General features: G+C 44.1%; 1 protein-coding gene across 1 annotated transcript; it reads right to left on the bottom strand.

Annotated features, from left to right (window-relative positions):
• Window positions 1–6,993: 6,993 nt before the first annotated feature.
• On the bottom strand, window positions 6,994–14,368 carry LOC147727372 (perilipin-2-like). The gene is made up of 8 exons (XM_086961454.1): window positions 14,269–14,368; window positions 13,006–13,051; window positions 12,720–12,915; window positions 11,228–11,310; window positions 10,731–10,983; window positions 8,493–8,677; window positions 8,030–8,164; window positions 6,994–7,729 (listed from the first exon to the last, which is right to left on the bottom strand). The coding sequence occupies exons 2-8, from the start codon at window positions 13,033–13,035 to the stop codon at window positions 7,370–7,372; spliced, it is 1,242 nt and encodes a 413-aa protein (XP_086817580.1). The 5' UTR covers window positions 13,036–13,051; window positions 14,269–14,368; the 3' UTR covers window positions 6,994–7,369.
• Window positions 14,369–14,590: the final 222 nt, after the last annotated feature.

Genomic DNA, 14,590 nt, shown 5'->3' with positions numbered 1-14,590 from the left:
GTCACGTAGGCCGATGACTACGGCCGAACGAGTTTTTAAGACAAGTGCACGTTAACTCACCTCTGAATGACCTGAGCAAACTGACCCCGTTGCCTGAAGCTAACCTTGTTAAGCCAGTTCCTTGTCCGGTAGTTGATCGAGATTTGAGATCAAAGAACAGGACATTGTTGAGTTTATTGCACACGCACACACCCCTTATCCGGTTTCTCATCTGTTTCTGTTCCTTCTTTTATGGCCTATTTATGGTATGGGTTGTGGTCTTTTATTATGGGTTTGTCCGGCCTGTTAGAGAAAGAATGTTGGGCTTTCCCGTGTAATTGATGGTGGGCTGGACAACTGAAAAGTGGGTTTGTCGTCATGTGATACCTTCTATAATGATGCTTATGATTGGACAAATTGTAACTAGTGGGTGTTTGTCCGGAATGTGATTTTTAGCACAAAAGACGATGTCTCGCAATACGAAAATTGAGCAGTCTCTGACGAGCCTACCCGTGTTGTACTTCGTAGACTTCTGTTCCTGGTTGCAGCCAATAAATTTGATCTTTGACGTCACCGAGAAGTATCCTGTGTCTCTGTATTCTAAGACAGGTGAACTCGAAGACTTTGGGCGTGCCCCTGGCGCCGCTGGGTTTTAAAAGCCGGTTCTTCAACTGCCCCAGTCCCAGTCTCCGAAGGGGCATTCTGTGAATAATTAGGGCCAACTGGGCCAAGTTACCAGTTTCTGTATGGCTAATTGCGGCTAACGGGCCCAACAACAGTGTTCCCCCGGGGGGGGGGGGGGCAACTCGTGCCTTCTGCGGCCTACCCGGGGATTACCTTCGATCTTGGGCCCTTCTCGGGCCCCTTGCGCTGGTTGTCGGGCTGGAAGGAAAAGCTCCTACTCTTTCCTGAGCTCCTCCGTCATGCCCCGCGCTGCTATGGAACCGGTCAGGGACACAGCGCGGGCGGCAGCGGAAGCAGGACAGGCCCGGCCTCTCTCTCTCAGGCCTGCTCGGGCCCCAGACACAAACACCAGAAGCTGAGGGAAAAGGGGGCGTGGCGCACCCCCGCACGTGGTGCGGGATAATGCTGGCTTTACTCCAGCGAGGCCTACCACGGCCTGACAAGACACGATGCGGCGGCCCTCCCCTGGCTCCGAGGGCCACCGAGGGGGTAAATAACACGGCAGAAGCAGGGGCCAAGAAGCCCTCTGGGCTGCAGCGGTGAGTCAGCCTGTCAGCACACATTCGGACCTCAATGCGCTGCAGGGGGGCAGTTTCCACCAAAGGGCTTCACGGACAGCACTTGTCTCTAGAATCCCAGCGATCCTCACAGGCGGCGCATCTAAGGCAATAATGTCAGCGCTTTAGCTAGCGCCACACGGGGCGCAGAAACAGTCCAGGCAGTTTTGAAAAATGACCAGTAATTCTCATGCTAGTATGAGTATTCCCAATTTTGAAAATGTGCAAATATATACTGTTTCTAAACTCTATAATTTGTACCGAAGTCAGAAATACATAGGTGTCTTTCATACCGATTTTTCCATGTATACATTTTCAAAGAAGAAGTGTTCTATACCCAGTAAATAATAAAATACCATTGCAAGTTGCTGCTCAGTTTTTGGCTCTGGGTTCGTCGGGTTCTTGGTGCAACTACAAATCCTATATATCCCCACAACCAGGAAGGTCAAACAGATGTAACGGTATATTGCTTTCAAAGAACTGTCAAAATTACAAGAAGTTATAGGTGAAAACGTGGAGACCAAAGGCTCTCAACTAATTTTCAATTATTCCAATATTTAACTGTTAGTTTCTATCGTTTTGAGAGTGATCAGTCAAGCTGAGACCCAGGTGCATAGCATCAGGAGGGGTGTTTGGGGTATTAGCCCACCCTTCCCAATAAACGCATTTTCTAATAAATAGTTGGGTACAGGTGCTTCCAGTTGGGTATTGTGGGATGTCAGTCTGATTTCAGCAGGATGTTTTACATACAGACAAAAACACATACACCTGCTCCACCCTCTATATTTTGAAAGTCCACAAAGTCTTTATTTTATAAAAATATTGTGTTTTTTCTGTTAGTACTCCCACCCATATTTCTCTCCCTCTCCACTGCCCCTTAGGCACATCTCATGCACCCTGTTGGTCGTGTAATGTTCTTAAACATATTCCAACCTGATTGTCAGAAAATCTGAAGTTCAAACACCAATTTTACTGACCAGGCTATGCCCCTGCTGAGAACGAGAAAAAAGGGCAGTTCCAAAATGTATTTCCCCAGGCATTTTACATAAGGGTTTTTGAACATTGCTACAGCCAAAACAGCTATAAAGAGATACTCCAAAATGTGTCAGAAAGCTAGACCTTGGTGTAATTCTGTTCAGTAAAAATTAAGGTTTAAAAATTACTTGTGTATCCAGACCTTTGTTTCAAAATTCAAGCCATTTCACTGGCTGATGGGGCTGTCTCAGAGCGAGTGGTATGATTGGCTGGCTATGACAAACATTTGTGTTGCAGTAACCACTACAGGACTCATGAACTTGGTCCCCATTCCTGAATGAAGTTTAAAGAATGTACAGAAGTGAATTTAGGAAAAATAAAAATGACCATTTTAAAAAAAAAAAAAGATTTGAGCTGAACTTCAATCACCGAGTGGTACTGCACAACAGTGCCAGCTGCTGAGCTAGGGTTCAAAATCCACAGCTAGGCACATTGCAACAACAAAAGCAATTTTCACTAGAAATATGTGATGTGTCCATGTTGAGTTTTGGGTCATTTCCTGTCGCGAGCACTAGGCCTACCCACATAAGTGATGTACCATTTTTATCGGGAGACTGAGATATGCCTGGGTGGAAGTTTGTGGCCCCTTGCAGATTCCAGAACTTTTCATCACAGAAATTTGAGGAAAATGAGGTTTTTTTTTTACATAGTTTGATGTTTGCAGGGATTTGGAGTAACAGAACCGGCTGAGTCACACAAGACACTCCATCCTGGATTTCACTGGGAGTCTAGTTTTAAAAATGTAAAAGTTTACTAAGTTTCCCTAGGTGCCGGCAGCACTAGAGTACAAAATACACAGCTAGACACATTGTGGAAATGGGTCAATTTTCCCAAGAAGAATGTGAATGTCCATGTTGCGTTTTAGGCTGTTTCCTGCCACAGGCACTAGGCCCAGCCACACAAGTTTTATCAGGAGACTTAAGGGAACACAGAACTGTAGAACAACTGTTATTACCTATTTAATTTCTATGCATTTCTGCCTTCCAAATGTAAGACAATGTGATAAAAAGGTCACTTTGAAAAATGTCTTATAATAACAGGCTAGTATGGGTACCCGCAATTTCAGAGAAATGCAAATAACTACCGCTTAAAAACTATTCTGTTCCCATTTCAGAAAACATAGGCGTCCCAGATACCCATTTTTCACTTTACATTTCACCAAATAAATTGCTGTATACTCCGTACACAATGAAAACCCATTGCAAAGCACAGCTCAGCTCAGCTATTGGCTCTGGGTCCCTCAGGTTCTTTATAAACCTACAAGTCCTATATATCACGGCAACCATAAGTGTCTAACGGACGTAACTGTATACAGTGTTAAAAAATCTGCCATAGTTTGACGTGAAAAGTTACAAGTGAAAATGTTAGCACAAACTGCTGTTTTTTCAACTCAATTTTTTTTATATTTTTTTATTTCAACTGTTAGTTTCTATAGGAAACCCCTTGAGGGATCTACACAAATGAGCCCTTGCTAAATGCAGAATTGTCTACTTTTAGGAAAAGTATAGTTGTTCAGGATCCATTATTGCTCTCACACCCATTTATACCACTAACTGGAAGGAGACTAAGCACAAAATAGGCTATGTCCCAGTAAAATGCCAAAACTGTAGAAAATGTTGGTTTTCTAACACGTTTGCCTGTCCCTGAAAGCTGGTGATTTCAGCACCACAAACCCTTTACCACTCATGCAGCACTTTTCCCACCCAAATAAAAATTGCTGAATTTTGGCTAATTTCTGGGTACCCTCCAGGGGAATCCACAAACTCAAAGTACCGTTAAAATCAGGCGGTTGGAAGAAAAGGATGCAGACTTGGTGGGGATACTTTGTGGACAAAGAGTTCCAGGAACCTAAGCGCGAACTACCCCAAATAGCCTAATAAGACTTAGCACTGGGGTGGGAGGCCTAGAAGGGAAAGGGTTAGGATGCCAGACAAGGCCTCTTGTACCTTGTGTCCCTGCAGTTTGAACTGGCGGTCAACCTTCTGATCCTTGGAGTCCACTTTGTCCTGGATAGACTAAAGAGCAGGTCCAATGCTCCAGGGATTTACTCAGGTCTCCGACAGCAGATTCGGTCCTCTGATCTTCCATAGGTTTAGGAGTGTTCTGAAGTGTAAGCTTGGAGAGCTCATATGTCTAACAGTCACAAGCCAGTGGGTGGGAATGACTCCTAAGGACACCATAACCAATGGGGTAAGAGTTTCCAGTGTTAACTCTAAGCAGTTTGGGCATTTGCAAGTTGGCCAAAGTCTTCAGCCACACTAAACTTTGCACTGAGGGGAGTGTGTGGTGCACAGAGTGTACTATGGTAATCCTGGTATCCTCCCACATCCAACACTAAAATGCAGTGTTAAACAGTCGCTACACCACCAAAAACTCAGCCTGGTAGAACAAAAGCAGAGTTCCCAGCAACCAGATAGTGGATAAACACAAAGTGTTTTGGGGTTCTGTTTCCCTTAAAGTACACTTCAAATGAAATAAAGAAAAAACAGATCCGAATCAGATGTCAACAAAAATGCCCACATGATGGCGGACAGTTTAGCTGAGAAACAAGAGTGAGCAGGCCTGTGTGTAATCTACATCTGCTTGTGACAAGGTAGGCCATGGTCATGTTAAGTCATTGGGGGCAGCTGCCAGTCCATTCCGTTTAGGGCTCCTTCCCTTTTTGGCCATCCTGGGAACAAGTTCACCGCTCGCACACCTATTGACATGGTACTTGCAGTGGTTGGGGAAGAAAAATGCCGATTTTAGCGTCCAGTGACTTCAGGCAGGACAAAGGTAACTTTCTAAATTAAAGTGGTATCACCATTGAATTGTATTTGATAATTTAGTTTAATTATTTGTCTAGCTAGCACCATTGCAGATACATTACTATTTAAGTATTAGTCTTTAATACCCCACTGATTTCCTATGGCACAGGCAACCCAACTACAGTGAGGGGCTACTTAGGGTAAGGTCCTGTTTAACATTACACTTTAACATATCCTTTTCATATACCATGTAGCCTGCCTTATGGCCTACTTCGGTTTATTTAAAAAAATATAGTTATTTGGAAAGGTCAAATTGGCAGTTAAAACCTTCATGTGAGCAGTTCGGTTTACATGGTCTGTAGTGCAGAGATTCTTAACCTGTGGATCTTTGAAGTAGCTTGGCACTTATGGAATAAGAAAATTGACAATAGGACATGTATAATTGACGATCCCTGCCTGGTTTAGTAGCGGACTCAGTCATAGATGGTGCGGTTGCCTCCAGGTCACCCAGCAAGTTGAAGAGGCACAAAGTATAATGCCAGTTTGAGGGTGAAATTTTAAAACAGGAATGAATCCATTGAGGACAAGGATTTCTGCAATTCCAACTGCAATAGCAGCTATTACCTTGCCTATCCCGATTGTTTTTTCTAGACTGTCATCCTAGGATGAGGTGTCCATAGATTCCGTGGGTTATTTGGAAACACACTAATGGTGGCATATTTATGAACCAGTCCTTGATTAACACCTTGGCCGCTTCGAACATTCTGTGCCAGTGCGGAACATTAGAAAAACGTGTGGGGCTGCATCGGCCAACAGCCGTTCGCAGCACCAGCCAGGTAGTGCTCCGGCATATCAACCCCCCCTTACACCAGGAAATGGTTATAATCTATTTGTTAGTTGGCACTTTGCTAGTAATTCTGGGTTTTCTTCATTTCATCGCCAAAGTGATTTGCTTTGACGGGTATGGTTTGTCAGGCTATGGCAGGGAAGAATAGGATAGTGGGCCACAGGAGCTTCTGCCTGACCCCCTAAACATGGTATGCCATTGGTTGGGTCTGCATGAGTTGGCTCAAGCTGCTGTAGCCCTCAATATGTATCATCCAGGACGGGATGACCTGCTTAGCTTCAGGGCCAGAGTGTACCAAAGTGAATAAAAACTTAGTAGCACCCCACAAAAAAAAAAAGGGGGGTGGTCTCCTGGGTGAATGTCTGGGGTAGATGAGCATCAGGTGAAGCAGAAGGCCATTTGTTTACTTCTGATAGCCATTACCAGATAATCCTAGTGGCAAAAAACATTTGTAATGCTTTTTTTTATTAAATGCAATTCCCTCCAAGTTGGCCAAAGTGTCCGATGTCTGTACTGCAATGGACCCCTACACCTTCAGGCAGTCTGATTATGGTTCAGTGGCAGAGCTAACACTGTCAGAACACAGTTTCCCAGACTCTGAATCAAGTGGACAGACCAAGAATTTAGAAGACCATCTTTGGTCACGTTTGTAGCAGAACATTCTGCCCAACAAACTAAATCGGGCCCATTGTGTCCCCCGATGATTATTAGTTTAGTGAGGTGTTGCTCAACATTACAATGGCTTAAGACTAAACTCCCCTTCTGCAGGCCTTCTTGTACTTTATTCAATTATGACCCATATCGGCATCCCACACTCCTTCCATTTTACTTCAGGTTTGCTCCAGTTTTCTACTTCACTGTTTATACAGCACACCCACTTGGTGAGCTTAGAGTTGAAAGTGTGGCACGCGAAGCCCAGGCACCCAAACACCTGCATATCCAAGCATGGTCGGACAATTCATTTGCAACCAACTCAAAGTTACATGGGTGAGACTGGAGGGTTTGTGAAGTTCAATCAGCCCTCCATCAGTTCTGATTAGGTATGCACAGTCATTCTATTAGAACATTAGGTGTGTCATCCACTTGCAACCCAGACTTTAATTTTCACCGAGGAGGATACATGAAAGGTTCACTCGAGACACTATGCTGCTAGAAGTGTTTATTACTATAAATACACAATACATGGTGACACAGTATGAAGTGGTGTAGAACCAATTCGGATTTCAGATACCATAGCACTTACTAAAAAAGCATGTTCACCAGAAATTCATGTGCAATACAAAAAGTGCTCAATAAAGACCAGTAACTGGCAAGATTCTGTAAATTACCTCCGAGGTAAATACAATTATGGTCATACCAGTGCTCCGCAAGCTTATATACATTTATCCTTGCATGTCCAACTTATCCATCATGATTAGATGATCCATGCTGCACAGCTGGCAGATAACTTGGCATAAATAGTATACAGTGAGAGCTGCAGTGCACATGGTACAAACTAATTTTTGCATGCATGTTGGCTGTTAGTCTCCTCCTTCATCTTTTCCCTCCGTATGATGAGTGCCACCCAACTGGGGATAAAAGGGACCCACCAACCAGTTGAGTGGCGTGTTGTTCACAACATAGTCCACCATATTATCCATTGAGCCCTTCATTTTGTCCAATTGTCCTCTAGTGGTCGCAAGAACGTTGTCGGAGATTTCTCTTACAGAGGAGGCCAAGTGGAAGTTCTGGTACAATTCACCAGCAATTGTACTCATGTGGTGAGCCTGTTCCTGGATGTTGTGGGGCAGGCCGTGTATACTGGACACTAGAGTGATGCAGGTGGTCTGAAGATGTTTTGTAAGGTTGCGGGCAATCACCAGGGTACGAGACTCAACATCCTGGGGAAAGAAAAAGATTGCAAGTACTTGAACTGAAAAGGCCACGCAGTATTAAGTTTAGACTGTACAAGCTGCTTATACTAGCATCAGTTTGAGCACAGGAATCCAGTCACATCAGCTTCATGAGTGATGCCACTGAAGTCTTGCAGGGTTCTGCAGAGCTTCTGTTCAATGCACAAGGCTACAGCAAGCATCCACAAATGTAAGGTATAAATAGCACTACATTTCCCGCACAACAAATTCTTAAACATTAAGGCAGTAATCTGGAAAAATCTGTAGATCAGAAAAGAGCAGAGTTACCTCTGTGCCGTTACACTCCTCGCCAACGTTTTGGCCTGTGCTTTTGCTCCATTCCAACCAAGATTGGTAAAGCTTTTCTTGGGCATCATGCAGCTTCTGGTTGGCGCTATCCATATTTTTCCGTGCATATTCCATCTGAAGAAGAAAGTGAGTTGATGCCTTGCGTTACAGTTCAGTAGATAACAGTAAGAAAGTAACCAGAGTGCAGCTAACCACTGCAGTAACATTAAGAAACCCCCTTGCAACACATTTGCATGTCCAGTATTGCCCATTTTGAATGCTATTGGTCTAACAGGTCAGATTAAAAGTAAACGGCAGGCAATGAATGCAGCAAATGTTTAATGCACATTCCCAACCCCACTGAGTTGAAGTGGTAGAAAAGAAAGTTTTAATAAGAGGATATGGACTTTCAGCTCGACACATGTATATAGAGGGATACACACAGTTGCAATGCATTTCTTACCAGGGCAACTGTACGGTGGAGGTGAGAAATTGCTTCCTGGCTCCTGGATTTTGCATCACTCAACCCGGCTATGGCTTGACTGTAGGCACGCTTCTGAACTTTGCGCGACAAGGAACCTATTCGAATATAGTAGTTTGGCTTCTGAGCCCCATCTTCAAAGCCTTGCACACATGCAGTTTCTGCAGCTGCAAACAGAAAACAAACTATAAGTTAGGACCACAACCTGCCAACGCGATACACAATAACCCACACTTATGCATTCAGGGAAGTGAAGGGAATAATGTCCCGCAATCACAGTAACCATTACAAGTGGTAAGAGAAGCCATTTACCCAGCTTCTTTGTGAAGCAAGTGCTGTATGATTGGGGCATGGAAAACATGAGCTCCCTAGCCCCTTATAAAAGACTAACTTTAGCTTCACCAAGTTATGTCTCGTGTTAGAAGATTTGCCTGTTGGAGAATTAAGGGGTGACATTTAGACATGAACATGTGCTGCCAAATGAGCAAGACAAATTTAGTATCCTGCCGTGGTAAAGGATAAGGTACACAGCTTTTGTATTCAATTTTATATTTGGAAATAAATGAACAAACCAAACAAAAACCATTCAAACTCAAAACAAATTCAATTGTTGGGTGCATAGCACCACTAAACGAATTCTAAATTTTTTAACAAATGTCCTGAGAAAGCAAGTCTGGTAGTCATGAAAGACCTCAAACGTTAACCAAGTCAGTCATAGGAGATCTTTGTTTCAGCAACCCCCCCCCCCCCCCAAAACGGAGTGTAGCACCTGCAAGTTAAACACGACAGGTCTCTGCAATAACCAAATGAAACCACCACCTTCTCATCCTACTAGGATAGAAGATGGACAAATGTAGGTTTATATTAAGCTCAGAAGACACCAACGTGGTTCTAAACTGCAAGACTCCAAAGAGTCTTCGTAGATTTCTGTTAAAGGGCTCCCATGAGCCCATAATCTGACGAGCTTTTGGAGATGCACCTGTGTGCCGGAGAGGCATCGAGGCCCGTGACTGTTACTTGCCGGCCTTCTCACCAACCCCAAATCATGTCTACTGAGGAGGGAAACTATCCCGAAACCCGGGCCATGCCCCGGGTCTAGTGAAACTGGGAACCACAAGTACTTGCACCAACTTTGGTGAACCACTCATGAACTTGTTTCAACTCTTCAAACTACATGCACTTCATATACCAGTGCTCAGGGGCGATCCGGAGGAGAGGCTAGCGGTGTGTGATCCATCATAGAAGACTCCAAAGACGCATGTAAATAACAAAAATATCTGTGCACACATGAACCGGCACTTGTAAGCACAATGCAGCTTATGTACAGTTCACCATAATCCCAACACAAAAGTCCTACTGTTTCAAAGCAATAGTGCGCCCAGTGGTGCAATGTAGACACTTTTGAGGGGATGAATGGACTGGTACGAGTTACACATACCAAAGACTATATTGCAGAGGAATCCAACACAGCGGGTTATGCTGATGGGTGGCACCCTAGGAGCTTCAGATTAAGGAAACTCCATCCGGTACACTAAACCGATCACTGGGATTTCTACAGGATAAGGGATGAAGGTGGACTGATAGAAATCCATGGATTGGTCTGCCAAGGAAGGTGCAGTGGAGGGTGTCTAGAGGGGTCAAGACTATTTACATTCTTGGGTTTGGAGGCGCACTGTGGCCTTTTTATGGGCAGAAAAGATAAACTAGGGGATCTGAGAACAAGCTTGAATAATCTACGCTTTAAGAGCCAGTAGAATCTAGTCTGCCAGTTGCCAAAAATTGTTCAGGCCAGTACAAGAATAGGATGTGGACTTATGGTGGGAAAGAGCAAGTTGAAGTCTAGGAAGATCAGGCACAGTAGGGAGTGTATAAACTGAGCACAGTAGGAAGACCAGTGGAAATTTTGTGCCAACTGAAGGTTTGTCAGAAATTGGCTGCGGATCAAATGACACTAAAACCCGACCAGCTGTGGCAACGCAAGGACTAGGTAAGGGCACCCTGAGACCTAAGAGATAAACATGTGATGGCAAAGTGAACAGCAGCCAGCATCAAGGTCGCATAGCCATCAGTTTCCCTGCACAGTAGGCCCTTAGAGAGTCCCTTCGATACTACAAACTGGACAGAACACAAGATGTTTAAGATACCAGCAATAAAAAACAAACTTTAAATATAGAAAGGCTTTACGGCGGACTAATTAAACGAATCCTCAGATGTACTCACCCAACTCTTCCTCGGTCAGTGGGAGATACTGGTCTATTAGAGTCTCCGATTTGGTGAGTGCCGAGTCCACACCATTATTCACAATTTGCACCACATGGCTGCCCAGCACTGTGTTAATACTGCCATGTACAACAGACTTTGTCAATTCAACACTCTCATGAACAGCTCCTTTGGTCTTGTCGACCACACCAGTGATTGTATGAGCCACAGTATCTTTGGCACCAAACATCATATCGGAGGCTTTGGACACAATCTAATGAAGAGAACATAAATCTTTACATTTCATTCAATGTATAGTTGAAGCATAAAAGAAATTGCCTGATTTGGCAAATGTTCCATTACAAAAACGACTAAGATAAAAGCTGCACATCGTGAAGTTTAGAATTAGTAGTAGCAAATTACAGGAATAATAAACTACAGAACCAGATAAAGGGCATGCACAGTCAGTATTGCTAACCACACAAAAAAAAATGCATCTGTATTATTGAAACCATTACCTTGTCTGACGGCTGATACAATATTGGCAGCTTCTCCTCTATCTTATCAAGACCCATACATGCGTAGTCATTCGCAACTGAAACTAAAAAAAAAAAATTAACTTTCACAGTTTAAACCATTCAGTTTGTAGAGTTTCAATGAGCAATTATTTACATGCAGTGGCCAGCCTCTACTCAAAATTAGTAAGATTGAGGGTGCGACGTGATCAATTTCATGTATAGGTAGACAGTTTTGATCTCACGGCCATAAGAGTTAGAATTTGAGTAACCATACTATCTCTCAAATTTCTGAGGGATAGATTCACTTTTCTTTGCATATACACAACAGTATATAAACAAATACCAAACAGTTGTAAACCTAGGTAGATGCACAGTGCAGCAGTTCAGTTTATAGTCGCATGATATGTTTCCTGGCAACACATTGCAGTGGTCATATGGTATGTGACAGCCAAGACCAGTCATCAATAAGACCCAGCCCATAATAGTGCCTCCAGGTAGCAAAGACTTTATAGCATTATCAGAGCAGCCTCTGCTATTCTAGGTACCTCCCTGGCCATATAAATATCCAACCCCTTTCTCTACCCTACCCTTGTAGGTTAGACCTACAGACACAACCATCCCCTCCCAATGCAAGGCAATATCCCCCTTACGCTACCACCAGTCCCGAATGCCAAACAGGTGCTTGGCCCAGGGACATTCACATCATTTTGTACACCTAAAAAGGACATTCTGGCTCAAGTGGGTTATCAAACACCAGGGTGTTTTGCAATTCGTGTGCCACTTTGTCCTAATGTGGCTGGATTATTTACTGGGCAAACACATGGTGTGTGTTTGTGGGGGGCGAGAAGAGTGAGTCCATCTCACGCAGTCCAGGGATATCGCTCTTCCCATTGCATGTAGCTGTGCCCTGTCATAATAAACCTGTATTGTATTTTGAGCTGTATTAGCCTCAACCTAGATGTAATGGTTACTGACTGTTGGTGCATTCAGTGTAAGCCATCTCACCACTGTCCCGCGCCCTTGGAGATTCACCAGGGTGTGCATCATGTTTAGGGTTTTGTAGGTATTCCCCCTCTCGGGCACCTCCAAAAGCAGCCTACCCCAAAAATGAACATTGTCAGGAATCTGAACTCCCCTTCTCCACCTGCCATTTGTGCCTCACTTGTGCAACTGATACCCTCTGCGATGACAGACTCGACCCCCCCCCCGCCCAGGAGGCCCCAGCCTTATTGTATCCCAGGCCTAAAGGTGCAGATACCGCACAGAAAGGGGTTACTTACATCACTACTTTCAAGGGATGCATTCACAAATTGGAATAATATGCAGAGTAAAACAGTAGTTTAACTGCAGTCCATCTTCCCACCCAAATCACGCATTGTAAATGTAAAACACCGAGTAAAAATGTTTTAAACCTTGAGCAACAGCATTGCATTTAACATTTTCACGGGGGCGGGGGAAAGCGAGCCAATAATTAGACCTTAGCTTCACTTACTCTGAGGCTCCATCTTTTGAAGTATTGGTTTAGCGCTGGTTATAGCCACGTTAGTGACTGTCAATACTCCCATTTCTGCCACTTCACAGACAGACCTCAGGTAGGGATGGTTCTCCTTTGTGTTTGCGTAGACCGAGGACAACATGCCATAGGTGGAGCTAATGAGGGGGAGGCTGATCACGCGTGACACCACATTCTGTTTAAGAAACAAACATTGTAAGTCAACTGGAAAAGGTCACTGGTTTTACTAAACAAAAAAATAAGCAAAGTCAAAATAAGCCATTACCTGTGGATGCTCAACTGCTACCGAAGCCATTGTTGTATCGCAAATCCTATTGAACGGATAGAGGATTAGTAACGTAAGGAGAAAGTCACGGCAGCAACTAAATTACTTACCACCACTAATACACATTAGCAAAGGAACGAGAGAAACCCTCCAACTCCCGAAAGAAAAATCCGGTCTTTGGCGGACACTGCAAAACATTGTTAACTAGAATAGGAATGAGCCCGTCCAATCCCAGACTAATATAGCGGAATATGAAGGGATTTTGGATTGACGTGGAAGAGAGAAACACCATAGAAGTAAATGCCCAGCTTTGTGACAGACATCGAGCGAAATCAAAAGCCATGAAATCAAATATGGTTTAAACAAATAAAAGTCACGTTTTCAATATGCGACATTAAAACGGGGATTTCGAAGTTTCTCGCGTTTTCTTTACCCATTTCTACATGTGCCAACTAGAAGTAGTGTGGGTCCAATCCCCTCCCGAAATCTCAAAAGGAACATAAGCGCTCCAGGGCGGAACATACGTTTAGACTATCTGCTTAAAACCGACAACAACTGAAAATCAAAGCTAGAAATCGGGGGTTAAAAAGTAATGAGGGGGAGAGAAGAGATCTCAAAGGAGCGCGGCCGACGTAATTAAGAGGTGCGAGTTAAAAACACGTAAACTGAAAATCTATGCGTAGCATTATATGCCACCTGACTGGTACTTTGCCGCTTCTGTCACTGTATCTAGATATATAACTTCGTCAATTGTGTTAGTTGCCTAAGATAAATAAGCAACAACTATGGCTTAGTTTAGAATATTGAAAATACTTCGTTTATGAGACCGATCTATCTATTACGAGTCTCTAAGAAGTTAGGTCAAAAGGCAGTGGAGGGTGGCACGGCAGTTACCATCTTTTTTCTTTTCACCAAGGGTGAAGGCGAAAACGGAGAACTCGATAGGTACCCGTCTCAGCACCCTCTTTTTAGACCTGTTAGTGCTCAGCACCGGCAGGACCCGGCCCATTTAAAGAATCCCTGTGGTGTCCTGTGATATACGGGAACACAGGAAGTGCAGTGGGAGACTCCGACTACCCGCTTAGAAGTGAACCCTCTAAGCGGTCCAGAGTAAAATGTTAGAGCGCGTATATTAGAAAATAAATAAATCACCACTCCTTCCAGAGGCGACGAAGTCCTTATGCATAACACCCAACGGGGATAAATACCTTCCACATCCCAGCCATTGTAGGCGTCGCACTATCAATCACACAAACAACTCACCTTGCTTGCTTCGCGACAAATACGTTATGCTACCAAGTATGCTGCGCGACCGTTATTTATGCTCCTGCGCTTCTCGCGAGACTGCTGCTCAGCCCACTCTGTGACAGCATAGGAGCGTCATAAAGGCCGGAGTGCATCCCCTCGTCATGCGCTGCTTCCGGGAATTCCCACCTGCGGAAGCCCCGCCCTCCTTCAAGCTGTTCAGTACGTTGTTGGGTTTAACTTCATGCAAAAAGCTAGGTTGAAAGGGTCGTCCGGTGGTTATATGTTAGTACTGAGCCCTCTCGTCTAATTTTCACAAGTATGTCGTCAGACTGTCACT

The sequence above is a fragment of the Lissotriton vulgaris genome, chromosome 3_1 (assembly GCF_964263255.1).
Source record: "Lissotriton vulgaris chromosome 3_1, aLisVul1.2, whole genome shotgun sequence".
In the NCBI taxonomy this organism is placed as follows: Eukaryota; Metazoa; Chordata; class Amphibia; order Caudata; family Salamandridae; genus Lissotriton; species Lissotriton vulgaris.
Note: the sequence above shows the minus strand (reverse complement) of the source record. Positions and strands in the feature narration are given on the sequence as shown.

Excerpts from the sequence above, each read along its gene's own strand:
- LOC147727372 (XM_086961454.1), bottom strand. The coding sequence starts at position 13,035 with ATGGCTTCGGTAGCAGTTGAGCATCCACAG. Across the intron at positions 11,311-12,719 it reads TCAAAAGATGGAGCCTCAGA|TTTCAGTTGCGAATGACTAC; the intron begins GTAAGTGAAGCT and ends TTTTTTTTTTAG. Across the intron at positions 7,730-8,029 it reads AGGAGTGTAACGGCACAGAG|GATGTTGAGTCTCGTACCCT; the intron begins GTAACTCTGCTC and ends TTCTTTCCCCAG.